The following is a 23,075-nucleotide window of genomic DNA, read 5'->3' as shown; positions in this document are numbered from 1 at the left end:
CGAACTTTCGTGTTTGTCTGTGTGCCTATCGCCGTTTGTTTATTACCGTACATACATATATACACGAAAGAATGGATGTAATTGTATATTATGATATGTATATAATCGTTTTACAATACGTATAATAATATTATACAGGTGTGCACATTTACCTCGTGGGTATAAAAAAAAAGTCATCGAGATGAAGGTAGGCATATTTACAAAAACGTATATTTGTATACGTGGGACAGTCCAAACAATTTCGACCTGGGTCTGACCCCTGACCTCTCGGGTTGGGCCCGCGATTTTTTGGATTTTTTGAACTCGATTTGAATTTTATACAATTTTTTGAAACGGTTTCATTGATCGACGCGATTTAAAAGTCTGAAAAAATTCTGAAAAATCGTTTTTATACTGTTATCAAGCTTTCTCCGAAAAAATAAAAACATTCGAAAAATTCAAAGCATGAGTCATTTTACTATGGATGGTTGCTGAAAAATTATCGCATGTCACATCGGATTTTTGAAAATTTGTTCTGATTTTTCGCAAGAGATGTTTTTTCTTCTTTATTTTGCTAATCAAAAGACAATTCAAATAGTAAAATGGTTCCGAAAAATTATTAAAAATTTTCAAAAATCTGGCGTGACATTTGAAAATGTTTCAGCAACCATCCATAGTAAAATGATTCCTGCTTCCAATTTTTTTAATGTTTTATTTTCGGAAAAAGCTTGAATATTTTCATTGTTGTGAGAAGGAAAAAACACTCCACTCCGGCACTAAGCTTAAAAATTTTAATACCTGAGACACGATTTTTCAAAACTTTGTCAGATTTTTAAATTGTGTCGATTAATAAAATGGTTATAAAATTTTATAAAATGCATATCGAGTCCTAAATACCTAAAAAACAAAACTGAGTGCCTTTCAAAGTAGCAACAATCATATAAAAAATCGCGAACCTAATCCGAGAGGTCAAGGGTCAGACCCAGGTCGAAATGTTATGCACTACCCCGAAGCTATACATATAGATCAAAAATATAATATACATAATCCTAATCACGTGTATACATACAATACGGAGATGAGAGGTTAATGGAAAATTAAGATAGAAAGAACAGTGTACTAGAAAAACAAACCGAAATTCAATAAAAATACCTTTACCTTTTTTATATTCATCTGTATATACAACACATACCATAAATACTGTGAGTTTCTGTAGAATGATCCATGCGCCTTATTCAAGCAACCGGAGTTACAGTTCTCATTTCAGGTTAAGCATCGGATCCTGCCACAGTCGTTCTTAGAGCACATAACTAGGGTGTATAAAAAACAAAACATAAAAAAAATCTTCCAATGAGGACAAAATTTGCATTTAAGTATAAAAATACGCCTGTTAAAATTTGAGCTCTTAATAATAAAGTTAAGAGGTTGCGCATCGCACTTTTCTCATTCCCATAAGAATAACAAGGGAAAAATGGTTTTTGGTCCTTCTGATTTTCAAAACTAGCTAACGATGCGTCGTACAGAAAATTCATAGACAAATTTTTTTAAGGAATCGAACGCTCTGCAAAAAAGGTGAATTATCATTTTAAGATAAATCCACTTTTTCAAATGGTACTTAAGATCCTTAAATAACTTTTGAACGAGCGAATTTATCAGAAAATAATAAGAGATCGTTTTTGAAGAGCGTTCAGTTCTCTACAAAAATATATTTACGAATATTTCTGTACGACGCATCGTTAGCTAGTTATAAAAATCAGAAGGTGCAAAAACCATTTTTCCCATGTTTATCTCGTGGAAATTAGAAAAATACGATGTGCAACCTCTTAATTGTCACCGATTAATCGCATGATAATAATAACAATATTAAAACACGTATACAATATTTTATATGAATGTAACGATTTGTAAGATAGAAGAAAAATAGGATTAAAAAGAACAAATTGTACGACAAATGACATAAAATGATACGCGTATGAAATACTGGGAGATTTTTATATCTCGCCTACTTTCGTCGGTACTAAAATTTTTTACTCCACCCTCATCACACCCCTATTTCTCTCTTTGAAAAAAATCTAATCTAATACACAGCCACAAGTATATGCAAACCCACGTATGCATCAGAGTCGTCCGAGTATTCCACGTATACCGGGACAATCTCTAGAAACTATACAGTCAATGCGCATGCGCCAAATAATTCAATCTCATTGGTCGGTCAAATCGCCCCGCGGCGGTCTTTTGTCTGCTGAGCAGGGGGCCAACGTACACAAAATGAGACAAGACTCAAGAGCTGTAAATCTCTCGCGCATAAAACCGCTGATTGAGGTTATGTTGCTGTTTATTTTTACGTAGCGTGAATTGTCTAAGAAGAATAGTATCGTTCAGCAATACCGTGGTCGATATCGGAAAATATTCAACCGACGCAATAAAGGATTGCCAAAAACAGTGTTTGACAGGTGAAACTCGGAGAGGCAAGCCTGCCCGAGCAGCTGATAAAACTCGCGCATGCGCATTGACTTTATAGTTTCTAGAAATTGTCCCGGTATATTTAGCGATTACGCCGCTCTGTGCGTGTATAACCTGTGTCTATACATGACAATTCTCATAGTTGTAATTAACGTATATTATCATAGGTATGTAATACGAGCTACATATACGTTACAACCTACGTGTAGAAGTATGTTGTCAAACGCGTGATTGGGCAGATTGGACGATGATACGTCGGCACGTGTAGATACACGCACGTAGAACGTGTGCGTATTTAAAAGATGAACCGTTGCCACGAGAGCGGCAGCGCTAACCGTCGTAACTCCGCGTAGCTTTACAATCAGTAAGTAACAACCTGCTGCGTAGCGGACCGAGGCGGATGGAAGTCACACGACAGAGTAAAAAAGTTGACAACTATTCGCGTGTACGGTTGGAAAGGTATTGAAAAGAAAGATACAGATTTATCCTGTCGGAATACGGGAAGCGCAAGAAAAAAATACGGAAGATTTCCTCGTCAACCCCATGTGAGATGGTATACGTAATATGTAAGTATAACTATACGTACGTAATACGATACACACTGCCGGCTAAAAGTTTCTTGCCGCGTTAAAAATTACACAGCGGACTCAAAAATAAAGGTAATTAAACGTTCCAAGCGGAGTTTCAAAGAGGACAAATTTACCTTCGTTTTGTTTTTTTTTAGAAAATTACAATGTGATCGTTTTGCGGCTATTTTTTAGCTACTGGAAGTTAACCCCGTATCTTAGGGGAAAACTTTCTCCTCGATTTTTTCTATTGTGAGATTAAAAAGAATATCAAAACCTAGATTTTCGTCTTTTAGAAAGTTTCGTACGATTTTTTTTCACCTCAGTATTGCATTTTTGGCTAAAAAGAAACCTGTTTTAGAAAAATAGTTGTAATTGAACACATAAATTAACACTGGAGTAGCTTGAACTTTTTCAGAATTTAAAAAAAAAATCTTCTCTAATTTTGAGTTGGGACTCTGGTGAGTGGAGGGGCAATTTTTTCACTCGAAACTTGGAGAATCATTGTCAGTTGAGATGTGTCTCGAAAACTATCAGATTTAAGACAAAATATTAAAAAGAAAAAACTAAGTTTTTGAACTTACTTTTTGAAGCAAAAAAAAAACAGACGATCATCTCTTTCACCTCATCTATACGAATTATTTGTTGTAAAATAAAATCCCATTTGCGCCGACCAGAATATATTTATCGATACATTCATTTTTCGCGATACCTAGATATGGCATGCCTTGATTATGTAAAGTAATAATCATGCCTCGTTTTTCAATACGAATATTCACACAATTTTACACGTTAAAACTGTTTGGAGCATGAAAATTTCAAAAAAATTATACCACGCAGTTGTTAGAAATGTTTCTACGTTCTGTTCGCACACAAGACTGTCGAAACAAATTCAAAACAAAAAAAAAAAAATATCGACAGATTCGTGTAGAGCAATTGTTTACCTTCATACACTCAATGCGAAGCTTTACAACTAGACGTAGACATTTTTTTATTTTCACGCAAAGTATTTTGACTTCGTTTCGACAGTCTTGTGTGCGATCGGTACGTGCGAATAGTAACGTGGTACAATTTTTTTTGAATTTTTCTTGCTCCGAAAAGTTTCGACGTGTAAAATTGACTGAATATAAAGAACTTCGTATTGAAAAACGAGGCATGATTATTACTTTACCTAATCAAGTCGTGCCATATCTAATTATCGCGAAAAAATGAATATATACATATTATATACGGTCTGGTCGGCGCAAATGCGATTTTGTTTTGTAACGAAAAACTCGTATAGATGAAGTGAAAGACGTGATCGTCTATTTCTTTTTATACGTTAAAAAGTAAGTTCAAAAGTTTAGTTTCTTCTTTTTAACATTTTGTCTTAAATCTGATAGTTTTATAGGCACAACAACTCAACTGACGATGATTCTCCAAGTTTCGACTGAAAAAATTACCACTCCACTCACCAGAGTCCAAATCCATAAGTGTAGGCCATTTTTTACTTTTTTAAATTCTTAAAAAATTCAAGCTACTCCAGTGTGAATTTATGCAACTTTTGCATCCCCTGGTTATTCAAATACAGCTATTTTTCTAAAACATTTTTTTTTTAGCTAAAAATGCAACACTTGGGCGAAAAAAAAATCGTACAAAACGTTTAAAGGAACGAACATGTAGGTTTCAATATTCTTTTTAAGCTGAATACAGAAAAAACCGAAGAAAATTTTTCCCCTAAGATGCGGGGTTAACTTCAGGCGGCTAAAAATAGTCGAAAAACGATCATGTTCAAAAATATGTACCGGGACCAAAAAAATTGTAGGAAATTTTCTGAAAAGCAAAATGAATGTAAATTTATCGTCCTTGAAACGCTGCTTGGAACGTTTGATTATCTTTATATCTGAGTCCGCTGTCTACGTTTTAGTGCCGTAAGAAATTTCGACTGGTGTACCCAAGCTTTTGGCCGACAGTGTACACATACTTTATCGTTGTATTTTTACATACCTATCGTGAGATAGGAAATACTGCAGTATAATAACAAACGATACGATAGAATTAATTGACGAAAAGAATTTCTTCAAAAAAGATTATATATGGGTGATTCGTTTGGTATTTTTTTTTTTGTTCTTTCTTTTTCTTATTTCGTTTCCCTGAAGTCTCAATCATTTTCACCGTTTGTGGATAAACTAGATCGGCACACTACATGCAGTTCTTAGTATTTTTCTACAAATACGAATTAAACGTACATGTATTTATTTATATCAATGTTTCTATAGCTGTAGTCGTTTATGTACACATACTTTGCAGTCCGATATTATCGAGCTTAACGATAAGACACACTTGTACACGTATAACGTAAGTGTACCAGTTATTGACCCTGTCCCAATTATTGACCTGTTTCGATTGTTTCCGTTTGATCCTTAGTTCTAAAATTTCCAAAATATAAATTTGTAGTGTCTAATCCTATAGCAATTGGCTTTACTCATCGAGAAATTCACAATTTGTGACGTCAGTTTATAATTTTGGAAAATAAAAGGGTCAATAATTGGTTCTAAACGTGTCAATAACCGGTACACTTATATTATATAAATAACCGAGGTTTTATTATATTATCTATTGGCCAGAGATCTGTAGACATTACGAATTTTGCAAACATAATAATCTAGACGTCTGAATAAATGCACGGTAAGCAGTGTTGTTTTTCAAACGTGGTCATCGTTTCAATATTATCGCCACACTTCGTCATTAAAACACTGCTCCTCCTCCATCTACATTCTCGCATTATACTTTGACAGTGTTTGACGGTTGCCGTTGGATCGAATGAGCAGCTCGGTCCCAGCGCCGGAGGAGGAAGAATTACATCAGATGATCAGTCAACTGCTCGCGGAGTAGGAAGAGGAAGATAGCGAGATATAGAGAGATAATGAGATAGAGAGAGGGAGAAGTAGCGCGCGTGAATGGTAATGCTGGAATGCTTCAAATACCGCCGATACATGGGAAAACTAGGAAGAGCCAAAGTCCCGATCTAAAAAAACGAACGACCATTCGTTTATACTAATTGTTTGGAGTAACGAAATAGAAGGTCAAGCGCGAACGAACGTATAACCGAGTGAATTTTACCCGGGTGATGACCGGATACATGGCAAAAGAAGACAGGTATTATGGTGGGATGATTTAACCGTTGGAAGTGTTTAAAAAGCACTGGTTACCAGCGGTAGGCGGTAGCTGAAGAACAATCTTCGATTGGTCAGCGGTTATCTTCGTGCCCGAAATGAGATAGAGAGACGGTCAAGTTAACATAAGCAGATTAACCTTGTTGAAATTATCAACATTCTCTCTCTCTCTCTCTTTCCGATCATACGTCAACGGTTGTATAAGATAGTGCGACAGGCAGAGAGACAGAAGTTGATTGTGTACAGACGAGGAAAGTTCCGGCAGTCCAAAGCGTGAAGTTTGCTGAACAAACAACTCGGATATACCGAGTCATGAAAATTGGGAGAACACTGCTTTCCAAACTTTCAAGGGGAATCGACCAAGTGATGGATAATTTGGGACGGACCGTCGCTTCGCAGACTTCGCCGACCCGCGAAAACTCGTCATCAGCGACGTCGTCGGTGCTCAAGGAGGACGAAAAACCGAGGACGATGGTGGCGCCGAAGGAAGAGGTCATTCGGTACATCGCCGATTCCCTGATGAAGGTCGGCGCCAGTAAAGAGGACGCCGTAACCGTAGGCGAACATTTGTTCACGGCCGATTATAGGGGCCACTTTAGCCACGGCATGAACCGCATGGAGATGTACGTTCAGGACGTGGTCAAAAAGTTGACCGATCCCAAGGCTAAACCTCGAATAATAACCGACTTCAAGGTGAGTGTAATCACGGTCTGCATTACGCCATTCCCTATGGGCGTCGTGGTGTGTTGCGATTTTCGTTTTCCGAGTTTCTTTTGTGATTTGGGGTTCCGAGGGGTTCGCCATGCGAGTATTAACCGAACAATTGACTTCGAAACTTCATTGGGCTTGGATGAATTCAATTCAATTGACTTTGAGAAGTCAAAGCTTCGTGAACTGGATGAGTTTGAATGCTTTGCGAGTTCCAATGACTGCGGTTGACCTCAAATTACTTGAACTTCGTGAAACCATACCAGTTTCATTGAATTCAAGAGCTCGTGGATTCGAAGCAGTTCAGTTGAGTTCAAATGACTTAGGTTATGGGTCAAGATTTCGTGTATTAAAAACTTTAGATAATGTTAGTGACTTGAAGAGAATTGAAATTATGTGAGTAGACCTGAAGTGAGTTCAACCGTCTTCAAACGAATTCTATCGTCTTCAAACGCATGCGAGTAATTTCAAGAAGTTAACCTTTAGCTGGCACCTTTATCTGGTACAACACCGCTGGCACCTTGGGGTCATGCATCGAAGCAGTTTAATATTCTTACGAGAATTTTCACTAGCATTCACTTAAGTCTCTTCTACAAGACAAAAAAAGGTCGCAACAATATCTTTTAAATTTGAGGCAGTAAAAAATTGTTTAAAAGGTAGAAGCTTTCCAGTTACGAAAATCTCGATTAAAAACCATTAGATCACGAACAACCCCAAGGTGCCAAAGAACGGTCCAATCCCTCGGAATCTAAAAATAACCCAACTAATCAAAACAAATCAGCTAACCCTCTTTACGGTGAATCTTCAGGCAGTAGCAACGGTGGACGGAATGAACGGTTTTGGACAAGTCACGGGTAAGTACTGCATGGAGTTGGCAATGAAGAAGGCGAAGGAGTACGGAATAGGAATGGTGGCGTGCCGAGGTTCGAACCACTACGGAATAGCGGGCTACTACTCGCTGATGGCGATGTCGGAAAACCTATTCGGCTTCTCGTGCACGAACACGAGTCCACTGATGGCTCCAACGCGAAGTCGGGCCGCGGCGCTGGGAACGAATCCCATATCGTTGGGGGCCCGGGGCTCAACGTCGAACGACGACTTCGTCTTGGACATGGCGACGACCTGTGTTGCCCTCGGTAAAATGGAGCTCGCCTCCCGCAAGGGGGAGCCGATTCCCGAAGGCTGGGCTCTAGGTGCGGATGGAAAGCCGACCGTCGACGCAGCCGAAGCCGTCAGAACCGCTTGCCTCATGCCGCTCGGTGGCGAGGAACGAAACTCGGGTTACAAAGGCTACGGGATGGCGCTGATGGTCGAGGTTCTCTGCGGCATACTGACCGGCAGTAAATTCGGCCCCAATATAAGAAAATGGGACTCGAGTTCGGGCGACGTTGTCGCCGATCTGGGACACTGCTTCCTCGCCATCGATCCCGACGCTTTTGTCCCCGGCTCCAGGGACCGTCTTACGGATTTGGTCGGACTGCTCAGGGGCCTTCCAACCGCCGGTGATATGCCCGTTTTGATACCAGGTGATCCGGAGAGGGGACACATGCGGAAAGTCGATCGCGAGGGTGGAATTACTTATCACGATAATCAAATCAAGGCCTCGAAATTGTTCGCCGAAAAACTGGGCGTTCAACCGATGAGACTCGTGGAAAAAACAATTTGAAACGATCACTAAGTTTCGACTCTTCTCTTGCATTCTAATTTTTGATCCAGTTACTACGCGCTTTTGTTCTCTTACTTTTTTTCACCGATGTCTATTCTGACTGGATGGCTGTCTAGCGTCCTCGGCCTGACAATGAGTCGATAAGAAGCAGGCGAAATCGACATCAGCGCTTCAATAGCCTCAATGGAACTAACGAACCAAGTGGTTCACTGTCTATGTCATTGGCTAAAGCGCCGGAACCATTTGACTAAATCGGTTTCTGATAGGCTATCATCCACGTGACCCGTTAGTTTAACTTTGGCTATTGCAGCGCTCTTGTCGACTTTTGGTGCTTCTGATCGACACAAGCTGCAGTGTACTGGAAGCATAGGAGTCAGCCATCCAGTTAGTACAGAGATCAGTGCTTTTTTAAACGACATTCGGTGATTTACTTTCTTTTTCTTTCCTAACTTCCCTAACCCTTTCTAATGGCTGCCATCTTGAAACTTGTCCGTACAATTCGAACAGAAAAATGTCGGTGATATCCTTTACACATTGCAGAATCTATTGTATATGAACCTACTGTATATTATTGACATTAAATATATCGAATAACAATTACGATGCCACGTAAAATTTCATCAGTGTCAAATTAAAAAAAAGGTTTACTGTAAAAAAAAAAGAAAAAAACCAATAATCGAAATTTTTTCATCCATTTTATTTTTTCTTATTTGGTCAATTTTCAGGTTAAAATATCGCCGGGAAATGTGCACACCGAATCTTCCTCTTTGCAAATAATTATGTCGATTATAATATATTATACGAGAGTAACACAAAGAATACATTATTGCTTTGTTACCTAATTATAGTTCCGTTTGCCTTTTATACCTTTGTTATTGCTGATTGCTTTTTAACGACTAAAAATGTCCTAATTATATTGTTGTACCGATATACGCTTGTGCAGCTCCACGTCGTCTACTATCTAAGGAATTTATAAATTGTCATAGAAATAATAACGTACTAATATGCACGTAAAGAAAAATATACACATACATGCACATGTCATCATATGATTTTGTTAAGTTTTCAAATGGGTTATATTCTACTGTAATTTTAACCACGTACAAAACTGTTATTGTCTAAGTAGACGGTAAATGACAATGAGAAATTACTGTCATAACCGTAATTGTTGAAATATTGTCTTATCGATGCATGAATATATAATGGTGTGTAAATACGTGTATGAAAATTTCGATGTTTTCTGAAAAATAAAAGTTGTTATTTTGAAAACAATAAAAATTTGGCAACTTGGCGAACATTGATGAGCCTAACCTAAGAAGAACTACCCGTTCGGATACGTTTCGAACTTGCAATCAAAAAATGTTATTTATAGCTATGCGAGCCATCAGAAGTTTCGATAACTCGAAAACCACTTGATGATTAAAATCGAGAATTTGACCCAATCTAAGCTGAAAAAAAGCCGCTTCAATTAAGATCAAAATCATCAATTCGTCTCGAAAATGTTGAAATTTTTATTTGTTTTTTTTTTTTTTTAAGCACTTGTTCTAATATCTCAAAAATTGCTGGATCCATCAGACCCAGAATCTAATCAGTTATAAATTAAGCAAAACCCTATTGATTGAGATCAAGATCACTCTAATCCGTTTATTTATTCTCGAGATAACGTCAGATCGACAGACAAACATCAGACAGACCTCTACCCGAAAATGAGCAAAAGTGATTCTCTAGATCTTAGATCGTGGAGATCTGACGACGAATCAACTTTTCTTTTTCAAGATAATAACTTAATAATAACTTCCCCTTCTCTATTTTTTCTTCGAAAAACGAGAAAGCGAAAAATTCAGAGGACCAGAAGAATATAAAGGTGAAAAATAAACGGACAATAATTATAAGCAAACGCTTAATTTCCGTGTACAAATTTTGCATTTTTATTCTGAACCACTCTCGAAGAAATGATAAGGTGATTGAGTAAATCGAACTTGCCTGCAGATTTGCGATTATCTACAATACTTTTTGCATACATCAATGCTGCTGCTTCGAGTCTTCGAGACGGCAGCAGCGATGAATACACGTTGAAAGGCGTATCAATTATTCACTCAAGCAAATCATGAGAATATCAATTATTATAACCACTTTGCAGGCGCGAAAGAGGCAAAGGCGGTTGAATAATCATCCGTAATTCTTCTATGGTATGCTAGTTATTACTACCCATGCATATCACAACGCGAAATAAAATGAGAAAAAAACGAAAAATATATATATATATATTTTTATTCAGTACGGATTCCTCGTAAAACTGTTGTTTATGATTTAAAAAAATCCCCTGCGAATTTCAACTCGATCGGATAAGACTTAGAGGTTCCACTTTCAAGTTTTCGTTTTTACATTGAAATAACACGCGAAAAAAAAAATGCTTACCTTAACTCATCGACGATTCTGCGCGAAAATGTAGACGAAAAAGAAAAATATCAAGAGACTTTTTTTACAGACAACAAAATTTAGTAGAAAAAAGGTCCCTACATATTTTTCGTTTTCGTCTATATTTTCATGCAAAATTGAAGCATTTTTTTTTTTTACGTGCTATTCCAAGGTAAAAACGAAAACTCGAAAGCGGGACCTCCAAATCTTGTCCGATTTTTTTTTTTTTTTTTTACTTAAATTCATTTAAAGTACATCGAAAACATTTTTAAACGATGGTAAAATTTTTTGTGTCAACACAAATTTAATACGAAATGAAAACAAACCTCTGTAAAATAAATGAAATCTGCGTGGAAGATGTCTCGACGCGAAGCTAATTGTTATTGTTTGTTTGAAAAATTTTCACAGACTCGTGCACTTATGCATCACCCCTGCACGTACACAGGCTTACGATGATAAAATATATTATACTAATTGTAACATCAAACGAGAAACATTGGGCTTCTGCAATATTATCTCACGGTTTGAAACTGTTCGCTGTTCGTGTAATACATAATAAACTTGACCAAGTTTAAAATAATATACAACATTATTGTACAATATCAAAAGATGAAATGCATCCGAAGGCGATATTAAATGTTTGCTTTTTTCTTTTTTCTTGAAATACGTGAATATTATTATAACGTAACAATGGAATTGGCGAATTTTTATTGCCTTTACATTTATTATTATTCAAGTAGATCACAGTATAATTCGTACATATGTTAATGTTTTATAACTCGCGTATGTGAACCCGCGCAAAAATATGTTTCGTCAAAGACTTTGATCCGCGCGTATCATACGTATAATCGATCCCTCGTGTCAATCTCTTTTCTTCGGGTCGTTAACGCGATAACCCAGAACAGTGTTTACTGCACTTGTCACGTGATGCGTGATGCTATATATTTATGTGTGCGTGTGTGTGTGTGTGCATAAATGATATGAATAAATCTTGTAAGACGTAACAACAATATGAATAATACATTATGTCCCGCATATGTAAAATTTTAATATAATTATGTAACAGACGATCATCGAATTGTTACCGTAATATATAATGTTAATTTCGCGCGTTTTTCTACCGCGAATACGAAGGAGATCGAATTATTATCGCAACGAATTAAAGTAGTTGTGAAAAGCAGTATTGATAAAAATGGAATTTTTTTCCCGTCTCTTGTATCAGATATGGATAAATCTTTATTATTGTTGTTATTATTCAAAAGTGGTAAAAATGTTAGCGAGTGAAAATAAAAATGACTGGAATTAATCAATCTGCAGATTCACTTGCAGGATGAGTGCCGTGGAAATTAATTGTAACGTGAAATTGACGATAATTCAGGCACGTCATTGAGTGATTCTGAGAAATTATAAACAACTAGGAAAATATTATGTATTGCACACACACGCGCATATTAGACTCCCTCAAAAAAAATTTAATTTATTTTCGATCTCCCACTTCATAAAATCTTAATTTTTAACGTAATATTGAAACTCGTGAAAGGAAATCGTCGTGCGATTTTTTTAAGCGGTGCTGTATCGAGATTTTGTATTCACCATTTAATTAGCACGTAAGAAATACAATTCTGACCTTCGCAGAGTCTTGATAATTTGAATGGAAAATGTTTGAACAAAAAAAAAAAAAATATCTCCAATGAATAAATACAATTTTTTAAGGATCAAAATATTATTATTTCCTGACGCGCATGGAAATTTTCATTATAAAGCTAGTATTTATCGAAACAAAATATATTTTTCTTCGCGTAAAAGTTTCTGTTAAAATTTTTGATAATTTTATTTTCTCGATAGAAAGGGACATCGAGGTCGATTGAATTGAACAAACTTAACGTATTTCATGTATTTGACAAATATTATTCAACATTTTACTGCGGCCAAGCAGATTTTATCTAGGTTCCCATTTTTCGAAAAGTTGAAAAACCACGATTTACGCAATATTGAATATCTCGAAGATCGTGCGGTTAAAAATTTTCTACGACGCGTCGATTCGAAGAAAACCACGCAAGTTCTCAAAGGTTACCATACAGAGTCTCGTCCGTTTTACAGAAAAATTATTATCCCCCTCTAATCGTTAGAATTTTATTTCTTACGTGTTGATCAAATCGCGAATAGAAAAACTCAATGCGGCAACCGCTTAAAAAAAACGCACGACAATTTCCTTTCACGAGGTTAAACATTACGTTATAAACTACGGTTTCATGAAGTTGGAGATCAAAAAAGAAGTTTTTTTTTTAGGCAGTCTAATATATATGTATAAAATATACATGTATATGAAAATTTCTCGCGCGCACATTGGAAATTTCTTTTTTTTCTCGCTTCATTTGCTTTTCTTTGCAACTTATCATTTCGAACGTAACTTCGCATTGCTTGTGATTACATGAATCTCGGTACCAATTACAGTTGTATATAGTTAACGCTAAATGAAATGGTTCTCAACTATATCAAGAGAAAAAAGCGAAGGATAGGTATAAAAATAATTTGTAAATTTAATACAGTTTACAAAATTAGATTAATAATGCGATTATTCAGGTAGCACTTGTCGCGTTTTACGAACAGTCTCCTCTGTTGTTTATCAAATTCTCGATTTAAACCTTTTGACAGCCCTGCACGCGGACTCTTGGAATAAACTAAACGATGATGAAACGCGGAATACGATTAAAGCTTACTGATCTTACCGTGCATAGCGACGTCCCAAAGTATTATACCTTCATGTTTGACGATTTTATTAGAGCTTCAAGGTTCCAACGATCAAATACAAATTTACAAACAATCATTGTGTGCCTCGCCTTATTTTATTATTATAGGTATGCAATGACTGTAATATAACGATATGGCGGTCATCTGGATCCAGGTTACGTACATATACAATTCATGCTGTGTATATACTTATATATAACTTAGATAATTATCTAACGTTCATGTTGTTAGTGCTATTCTACAAGGCGTTTGAATAAAAAAGTAAAAATAAAAATCAAAGAAGATTCTAATTAGAAAGATAGAAGAGATTTGATTGAAATCGCTGTTGACACGTTAAGTCTCGTATCGATGAATAGAAATTTTTTAGGCAGATCTGTCTTTGTATGATTCGTTATTTTGGTATGGAAATTTTTTTGAAAATATTTTTTTTTTTTTCTTTATCTCGACTCTTCTCGTTCGCATGCAAGTATGTATTGATATTATTTAGATGACGCAATTCGCACGAAAACCGACCGTTCGAATCAGTCATCGTGAAAAAGGAAGACTCCCAAAGTGTATTGGTAAAAGTTACAAAGCGTCTAATGATAATTGTATAAAAAACAAAAAAGAAATTATATACCTACGCATGTATACAATGTACATTTGTTAAGGTAAGGTAGTACTCCTGCCGTTACCAACCGAGCAAACAACTCACCCTTTTTCATCCTATGGTAAGTAGGGAAAGGAAAAAGAGAAAAAAAAAGGAACGGTTAAAAGTGTGCGCAAATGGAAGTAAGCATCGCGATGGAAGTAAAAAAAAAAAGATCCAATCGGTATTTATTATCGTAGGAAGTGTAATGAAAATAAATAAGAGGAGAAATAAAAGTATAACGAAACAATTCTCTATCCTCGCGCACGGGTAACGCAACTATAAACTGCAGCGTGGATCAGAAGAGTGCATCAATCTGTATTAAGACTGTGCAGACGATGCGTTGCACGCGTTATACGCATAATATGTAATAAGATATAATATAATACACGTGCATCTTGTTGATTATTTGTTGCTCATTGTTCAATTTATATACATCAATGAAAAAATGACCAAGGGGAAAGGGAGGGGTAGAAAAAGAGGAGAACGATATATTCCCACGCATGAATCGGCCTGCGTATCTGCATCCCTTCGAGCCGACCGACCATCATCATCATCATCATCATCATCATCATCAACCTCGTCATTATCGCACGCACTGTCTCTTCTTCTACGTTGCGTGCTTGTACGGTGTAATATTCTCTGTTCCTGCTTACGTGCTGATTGAATTTTCGAAGAGAGCTCGCCAAGCCGTTTGTTATCACTGAACTGCAGCGATCGTTCAGTCATTGTGCGTTTCCTGTTTGTCATCTGCATTTTATGTATTGTGTACCAATGCGCATGCGTGTGCGTAATGCAATGTACCGTTTATTTTACATACATACATTGCACAAACTTTGTAAGAAACTTTGTTGTCTTATTCTTTTTATTCGTTATTGCTGTTCAATATAATGTTTGTATAGTGTATAATTCGTTTCATTTATCATAATCAGCGATGAAAGAAAAGTAACTGTTTTAAACAATTTTTTAGGATATAACCGGTAAACACGAATTTTTTTTCTGGGTTATAGATGTGAAATTTCGATTTTTTCTTTCCACGCAACTAATAAAAGAAAAACTAGTTTTATTACATGAAGTTTGCTTTTGTAGAAACCAGAACGATATTTCGGATTCTAAGGAAAATTACATATTTACTCAAACATTTGTTGTAAATAACGACTGAACGAACTTCTGTTTCGCATTTAAATTACTCTTATTAAAAACTAACAATTACTATGCAAACTCTTTGTTTATTAATTTGTTGTCATTTTTCTTAAAATCCAAAATACCCTTCCGGTTTCTGCGATCAAGCAAACTTTATCTAATGAAACTATATTTTCTTTCAATAGTTACGTGGAAGAAGTTAAAATTTTACGTACGGAACCCAGACTCAAAATTCGTGTCGACCGGTGTTATTTGTCAAAGTGAAAAAGACAAAAGCAAACTTTATAAGTAATAAATAAAGACGTTGGTTATTATTCATTGTATAGAATGAAAATTTATTTATTTAAACACAAACTCAAGATGAAAAAATTCATTTTTTTCACCTTTGTACTCTTTCGAATAAAACGAACCATCGGTATGAAAAAGAAAAAATTTTTGCTGTTCGTTTTTGGATAGTCTAACCGATGATCCATGAGACTGCCATGAAACCTAAACGAATCGCGTTGAAAATTCAGCGACCCTGCAGATTCTAATCAGTTGATCACGTAGTGCAAATGCAATAATTTACATAGGCGTCGGCGGTTGTGTCAAAGCAAACCGGCGGTACAATATTAAACCGTTTGTTAATTAGGTCGTATAATTATAGGAATAAAATACGTACAACGATCATAAAATTCAAATATCACGCTGACTTTTGTAAATATAATTTTGAAGGATTATTTATAACCGTATTTGAATAAAAAACTTTGTTACATGCTTATATGCCAAGAGCGCTCTTTAAAAATCTTCAGTATTTTTCGCGCGGTTGGTTAGTTCGCAAATTTTATAATATATGGGTAATTAAATCCGTATATCGTGTGAAATAATTGAGTATATCTTAAAAAAAAAAAATACAAATTCCCTAGTATACGAGTCGATCATTGTTTGTGCGACAGAAGTTTAAAGATTGAATTATTATTACGTTTTTAAGTTCAGTCTGTGTGTGATGTTTTTTTTTTTTTTTTTTGTCGTTTTCGAACAGAACGTAACGCAAACTAGACAACATACATATATGACATGTTAAAAAGCTGATTGAACAGATGAGGAAGGATAAACGAGAAACGGAGAAATAATATTTCACTGCGAATGCAGGTTCAGGCTCATTGCATAAATTCGAAGTTTCGTCGAAAAACCCCGAATGAGCTTACATATCGTTGTTATATTTATACGCGGTTTGGAAACACCTGCGACGTCGATGCATGCCATACGATATACGCACTACTTGTTATATGCTCCACATGTCGTAGCTCATGACGGAAAATCGTAAGAGCGTTGAGCGTGTAATTTGTTGCGTGTTGCAAGATCCTGCAGGATAAGCGTAAAACCCTCGGATCCGCGGGTGGAGGGGCGGGTAAATCCCAAGACGTTGACAAGACTGACATTTATTATTGCAGCTCGAATAATGCACATTGCAGGTGTATATATTGAGAGTAATTTGTCTAGGAAACGGCATAATTAATAAGAACGTGCAGCTCTCTCTCTCTCTCTCTCTCTCTCTCTCTCTCTCTCTCTCTCTCTCTCTCTCTATATATATATATATATATATATATATATATATATATATATATATATATATATATATATATATATTACAGTTTTCTTCTTTATCACATTTCGAGTCATTTCTATTCACGGTTGTATACTAAGTTATTTGCTCGCTTTGCCGAATTATTGCGGTTGGATAAAAAGAAATATAATAAATTGCAAACGAGGTTTTAAGTGAAAATTTTTCTTCTTCATTATTATACCTAAAGAGAAGAAATAAACACTTCGATAATTATAATGTAATATAATATAGTATGCATTTGTGATCGAAATACTCGGTGGGATTTTATTCGAATATGGAGATAATTTTTCAACGTGTTGGAATATAAAATTGGAGAAGCGCGCGTATAACTTGCAAAAATATTTATAATAATTTGTGTGTTGATATTGAATTTTTGATACCGAGCTTTTGGTGTCGAGAATTAGAAGAAACGCGGAGGCCAAGGTTAAAGTAATAATTTGAATAGCATAAAAAAATAAAAAAACATGTTTAAACCGAAAAGGAAAAAGGAATACATCATTGTCGGGAATCCGGAGAAAAGAGGAACCCTCACTGCGTCTCAATACTGGATGAAAGAGGTACGATTAAATGACATATCAGATTTATACAGTCCAGTCGGAAAGTGTAAAAAAGAACAAGTCAAGAATAAAAGATGTTTACGCAATCAACTGCTGAAGGGGGCATTTTTACAGGAATTTTAGTGAATTCTAGGGTACATTACATCTTAGTTAATTTGTTTTCTCGCGGAGGAAAAGTTTTAAAAAATCTAGTGGTTTCAGGTATTCATTTCTCATATCTTTTAGATCCTCAATTAAATGAACCGCGTGCAATTTTAATAGAACGTAAAAAGGTTAAAATTCGTTGCGCGCAAGGTTTCACTCTTAATAGTTGTAGCATAGCATACGGACTTTTCTGGCATAATCTACTTCCAAATTCCCACAAATTGTCACAGAATTTTTTCGATATTTTCGTTACGAAAGAAAATACATCATTTCTAAGAATCGCGGTATATAAAATGAGCCGTTTTACAGCATAAAATTTAGGGTATTTCACTCCCAGATGAGAATTTGGGCAAAATCTTATGAAAATTTTGTGAAGAATACTTAGAAAAAAAATACCGCGTGAAAATTTCAGGTTAATCGGTCAGAAACTGTAGGAGAACCCTCGCGCGCAAGTTCGAAGTATGTAAAGTGACGGAAAATTAGTTTAAAGTTTAAATTCTCAAGTAGTTTCAGTATGCAGATTTATAAAATTTAAAGGTTTTTTAACCCCAAAAGTTTTTTTAGGGCCAAAATCGATACGGACCCATTCAGAGGAGGGACGAAAGTGTACAAAAAATGCCCCTTAATTAAATTCTGATAAATTTCATCGGGAAACAATTGCCTTGATATTGTAGAACAGAATTAAAACTGATGTACAAGAATCACTTGAAATTGATTTCTGATGAGGCTGAAGTTAGTAACGTCGGCTTAACGAAATATCGGGGGAAAAATCACTATTTCGTAATATTTTATTAACTTTGAAATAGCCAAGTTTTCGAAATATGGATTAAAAATTATAAAAAATTTACTGCATTTCAGACGTTCCTAAAATTACGAAATAACCATTCTTTCAAAATGTAAATCATTACGGTAAAGTTGCTGATTTTAGTCTGATGATTCCTGATATCATGACTGCATTTTGAATCGAAAAATTAATACAATATTACATGCAACTTGGATTGATTTGACGTAATATAACTTGTGTTTTCGGTCAATTGAAGAGCTCGATAAAAGTTTGGGTTCAGGCAATAAATTGGATATAAAGAATTCACAAGTAAAAAATCATCTATGATTTGCTGAAAGTGAATACTTGGCACAGATATCTTTTTTATAGTAACTAGAAAAATTCAGTAAAACAGGTATCGTCGATCCTTTTTTGGTAATGGCAACGGAAAATCAGTTGGTTCGGTTTACTCTACTTTTTTTCAATTAAATACGCTTTAGCGTCAATTTATTGCTGAACAAGCATTAAATTTTCGCAACAGTTGCAAGAAAATATATTAACAGTGATCGTAATGAGAAGGAATAGTAACGGATACTAGACTTTCCGGTAACGGCTAGAAAACTAATTTTCATTTTGTACCTAGAACTATATTTTTCTATTTTGGTAAAAAATGAAAATAGTTAAGGACCGAGCTGTAACCGGAACTAAAACTTTCTCTCAGTGTGAGCGTATTTCATTGAAAATCCGTAGTTTTATTTGACTGTAGAGTGACTGTTCGTAAAACACCCTTGAATTTTTATTCTTTTCACGCTTTCGTGCATTTCGTTGATTACAATCAGCTCGTAAGAACGACGACGAAAATTCGCGCTGTTACGTTAAACTCGCGGGATTAAAATTATTTAAATGGAAACCAGATGACGGAGGGAATATAATACATAATGGCTCTGGTCCGATTAACGAATTAGCAAAAGCGCGAAGCGGTCGGGTTTTCATCGCTGCAACTACAGGATCCGTGACTTTGAAGGTGACTTCCTACGAGCAAAGCTAGGGGAAATAGTCCATTATAAACCAGCCAGCCAACCAGCCAGAGTTGGTACAGTCCGAGTTAAAAGTACTCAAGCCGATCAGCGCCGCGATTCCGACGACGCTAATAAATTACCCGACTTCGTCTTTTCCTTTCCAGCGTCTTATACCCGAGTTTAACCATGGGCACCATACGTCAAAAGAATCAAGTTACGACACAAAGAGTCGAGCAGCAACAAACCTGCGTGAGGCATAAACGAAACGAATCTTTACACGTATATCGAATTTCTAGAAACATCCCGAATTTACAGTAAAAAAGACGTTTTAAAGTTGCCTTGCGTTCCATGTCTAACCTCGAAAATATGTCTCGGGATTTCGAGACATTTACTAACTGATCGTGAGACATATTTCGAAGGTGGATCACATTCAAGTTCGGTCGCACGTTTAATGCCTCATTTTCTTTCCGTCTAACTTGTTCTCGATGCGAAACAAAACGCGACTTCGATTCTATAAGAATTATGCGACAATGACCGGCGACGCAGCCGATCACGTGAGAGATCGAGAGTCATTGTCGCGTAATTCGTACAGAATCGAAGTCGCGTTTTGTTTCGCACCGAGAACAAGTTAGCCGGTAAGTTAATGCATTAATCAACGTTACTTCGCAAGTTTGAACTGTACCTAAAGAATGTCGATTCAATTGTAGAACGATTAGTCGGATGATAGTACACGGCATATCGAAACTTGTGATTGGGAACTTGTTGTTGATAACATTAAAGCATCGAAACGTAATAAAGATGTGATTCGAGGAATCGCGCGAGGCGGTTCGACAGCCGCGAAATTGAAAATGGACAGAGTTAGAAACGAACGAACGACGTGCAGGCTGGACGAGGCAGGAAAGAAAGGAAGAACGGCTGATCAGTAGCTGCGGATGGAAGTAGTTGCAGACATTATTTTAGTGTCGGTGTGAACGGAGCATGTGCGGAGTTTGAAACACGTGTACGTGCACGGTGTACACATCGCCGGATAGTGGCTGGTGTGGCTAATTTGTAAATTGGCTGACGAGTAGTTGCCGCTGGTCGAGCCGAGCTTCTGAAGCTTCTGCATCAGCTTTCCAGGCCGCGTTGGCCAGAGAGTGAGTGCTTGCGGTGTGTATCGGCGAGTCGCATTCCCATACCGTGAGAATAATTTTAAAGGTGAAATGTGTCGATAGTCGAGGGGGATTTTTGTGTGTACTTTTCGGCACTGATTCTTCATATTCTGTAAGTCCGTGACTGCGACGTGAGAGAGAGAGAGAGGGAGAGAGAGATGGGGAAGTGCCGACTTCGAGGCGGAAAAGAACGCCGGTAATAATGAACTCGACGATCGATCAGCTACCGATTCGACGAATAAACTGTGGGTGACCAAGCAAAGTGGAATAATTACGTGAGATGGGAAAAAGGAGGATAACGATCTTCCAGGAGAGGATGACCTGTGACGGTGACGCTCGTCGGGTGGTGACATCGAAGAACGTTTCGGGTATTTTCATAGTAACCTACAGTTGCGAAAGTTGGTGGTCAAGGGAGGTTTGAGACCGTGGTTGAAGCTGGAAGAGACGAGACGCGTTCAAAATGGCGAATCAGACCGGGAACATCGAGCTTCTTCAGACTCAGCCTGAGGGCAGCGAAGAGGAAGTCGACAAGGAGTGGGAAGAGTTCACCAGGCTCATGGCTAAGCTCAAGGGAAATAGAAAGAACCATCCTCACAGGTGAAACGAAACTATCGGAATCGCGTAAGCTATAAATTAGCGATTTTCAGGTTTTACCGTAACCGAAAAATGTCGTTGTAGTTCTTGGTGAAAAATGAGAATGAGCTTTGATGCTGTACCGAGGAAACTTCCTTTTTCGATCATGCAGTTTACACTACTTTCATTAAGTATAATACTTTCACAAAATTCGTTTGACTGGAAAAATTGGAGTCAATTAAACGAACAATAATTTAATGTTTTAGCAGACTGGAAATCGATGATCACACTGAACAGCTATATTCTGCCATATTTTCTTTTCTTATTCCAACAGCATTTGAACCGTTATACTTATATATTATACAACGATACCCATATTTGATTAGAATTTTCTCGTAACTACAACGAATGAAATATTTCTCAATCGTAAGTTTATTCCGAATCCTTTATACCGTATACGTGAAAATTATAGCTATCAGTGGAATCATTTTCACAGACTATTATTATACCTTAAACGAGCAATTTGTTTGTTTTTTCGTTTCGATCTCAGTTGTAAATTTAACCGTCGTGTATTGATTTCCCTGATGTATAATCTTGTGTGTAAGATTTTGTAACGGTTAAAATTGAACCCGCAGGCCATCTCAGGCTTTCTACCCATGTCCTCCGCCGAATCCTGAAGAAGAGCAACAGGAATTCGACGCCTTCGACTACATTAACACTTTTGTAAGATAATAAGAACTATCAAGAAACTATATAATATAATACAAATATAATAGCGGAATGGCTTTAGCTGAAACAATGAAACTAGAAGTAGAATTACAAAGCACAGCATTGATTCAATAACTGCAACTGTTTTATAAGTCTGTTACAATTTTTCTATGCATGACGTACGCGGTAATAATGCCTAAATGTTCGAAACCCTATTCATTAAAAAGGTGCTTGATCTGTAATTATTTCCCATAATAATAAAACGAAAAATGCTCGTCAAATTGAAAAGTAAATATCGCACGCAATAGGATGTATGATATATGATTAAAGCAGCATGAAATAAATGAAAAACAAAAAAACTTTTCGATTTTTTCTCCCCACTTCTTTGTACGCGACCTGGTTTTACAAAAATAATCATCCCTAATAAATGTCATAACAACCGCATAATCTGGAATGAATGATTTATTGGCATGATCACGAAGTTGATAATTTTTTCATTATTCATACAACGTAAGTCACGAGAATGTTATTCATCTATAATACCTGGCTGATCAGCCAGACAACTGTGTTTCACGTTTTATGGAAGATCGTCCTCAATTGATTTTTTACTTTTTTAAAATTTTTTTTCAAACTATGGAAAATAGTGAAAAAAGAGTTTTTTCTCATTCCTTACACGAATCAAAATAACAATTTACGTCGTTAAAAATAACCAGATTTGTAGATAATATTAGGTCTCCAGTCGATGTTTGAGAAGTGCACGTCTGACAACTTTTTCATTATTAATTCAATCTCGTAAAATAGTTGTAATTTAATATGAACTTTTAATTGAGAACGCTCAATTTTTCCCAGAATCTTTCTTTTAATCCAAACAAATTTTTTAGGCTGTGCTACTGTGAAATCGCAAATTATTTTTTTTTCTGTAATACTCTAATAGGTAAACAGAAAATAGACAATGTAAAAAGTGAAATGAAGTAAGGTCGAATCGCTTCGCGGCCTCGATTCTCCTTTCAACGGTGACGTTAATTCATGCAATGCGGTGAACGGAGCGTGACGTCGTTGCAGTTTAGTGACGTCACG

General features: G+C 36.4%; 2 protein-coding genes across 5 annotated transcripts in view; both read left to right on the top strand.

The window, feature by feature from the left end:
- LOC107224001 (chloride channel protein 2) overlaps nucleotides 1–23,075 on the top strand; it is a 44,548-nt gene that overhangs the window by 3,822 nt on the left and 17,651 nt on the right. Inside the window, exons 1-2 of one of the 4 annotated variants that reach the window (XM_015663899.2) lie at nucleotides 20,271–21,314; nucleotides 21,926–22,013. The exons of 1 other annotated variant lie outside the window; for it this stretch is intronic. In XM_015663899.2, the coding sequence (XP_015519385.1) occupies nucleotides 21,178–21,314; nucleotides 21,926–22,013 (225 nt within the window). In that variant the 5' untranslated portion in view covers nucleotides 20,271–21,177. Of the gene's footprint in view, nucleotides 1–17,532; nucleotides 17,641–20,270; nucleotides 21,339–21,925; nucleotides 22,014–23,075 lie in introns of those variants that run through there. 2 more of the 4 variants (XM_046737770.1, XM_046737769.1) reach the window with 2 other exon arrangements.
- On the top strand, nucleotides 2,659–9,790 carry LOC107224003 (uncharacterized oxidoreductase YjmC). Its single transcript, XM_015663902.2, has 3 exons — nucleotides 2,659–3,008; nucleotides 5,786–6,856; nucleotides 7,680–9,790. Exons 2-3 carry the CDS (start codon nucleotides 6,476–6,478, stop codon nucleotides 8,535–8,537), a joined length of 1,239 nt encoding a protein of 412 aa, XP_015519388.1. The 5' UTR covers nucleotides 2,659–3,008; nucleotides 5,786–6,475; the 3' UTR covers nucleotides 8,538–9,790.

Source organism: Neodiprion lecontei, chromosome 4 (assembly GCF_021901455.1).
Source record: "Neodiprion lecontei isolate iyNeoLeco1 chromosome 4, iyNeoLeco1.1, whole genome shotgun sequence".
Taxonomy (NCBI): Eukaryota; Metazoa; Arthropoda; class Insecta; order Hymenoptera; family Diprionidae; genus Neodiprion; species Neodiprion lecontei.
This window is presented reverse-complemented; position numbering and strand designations above follow the sequence as displayed.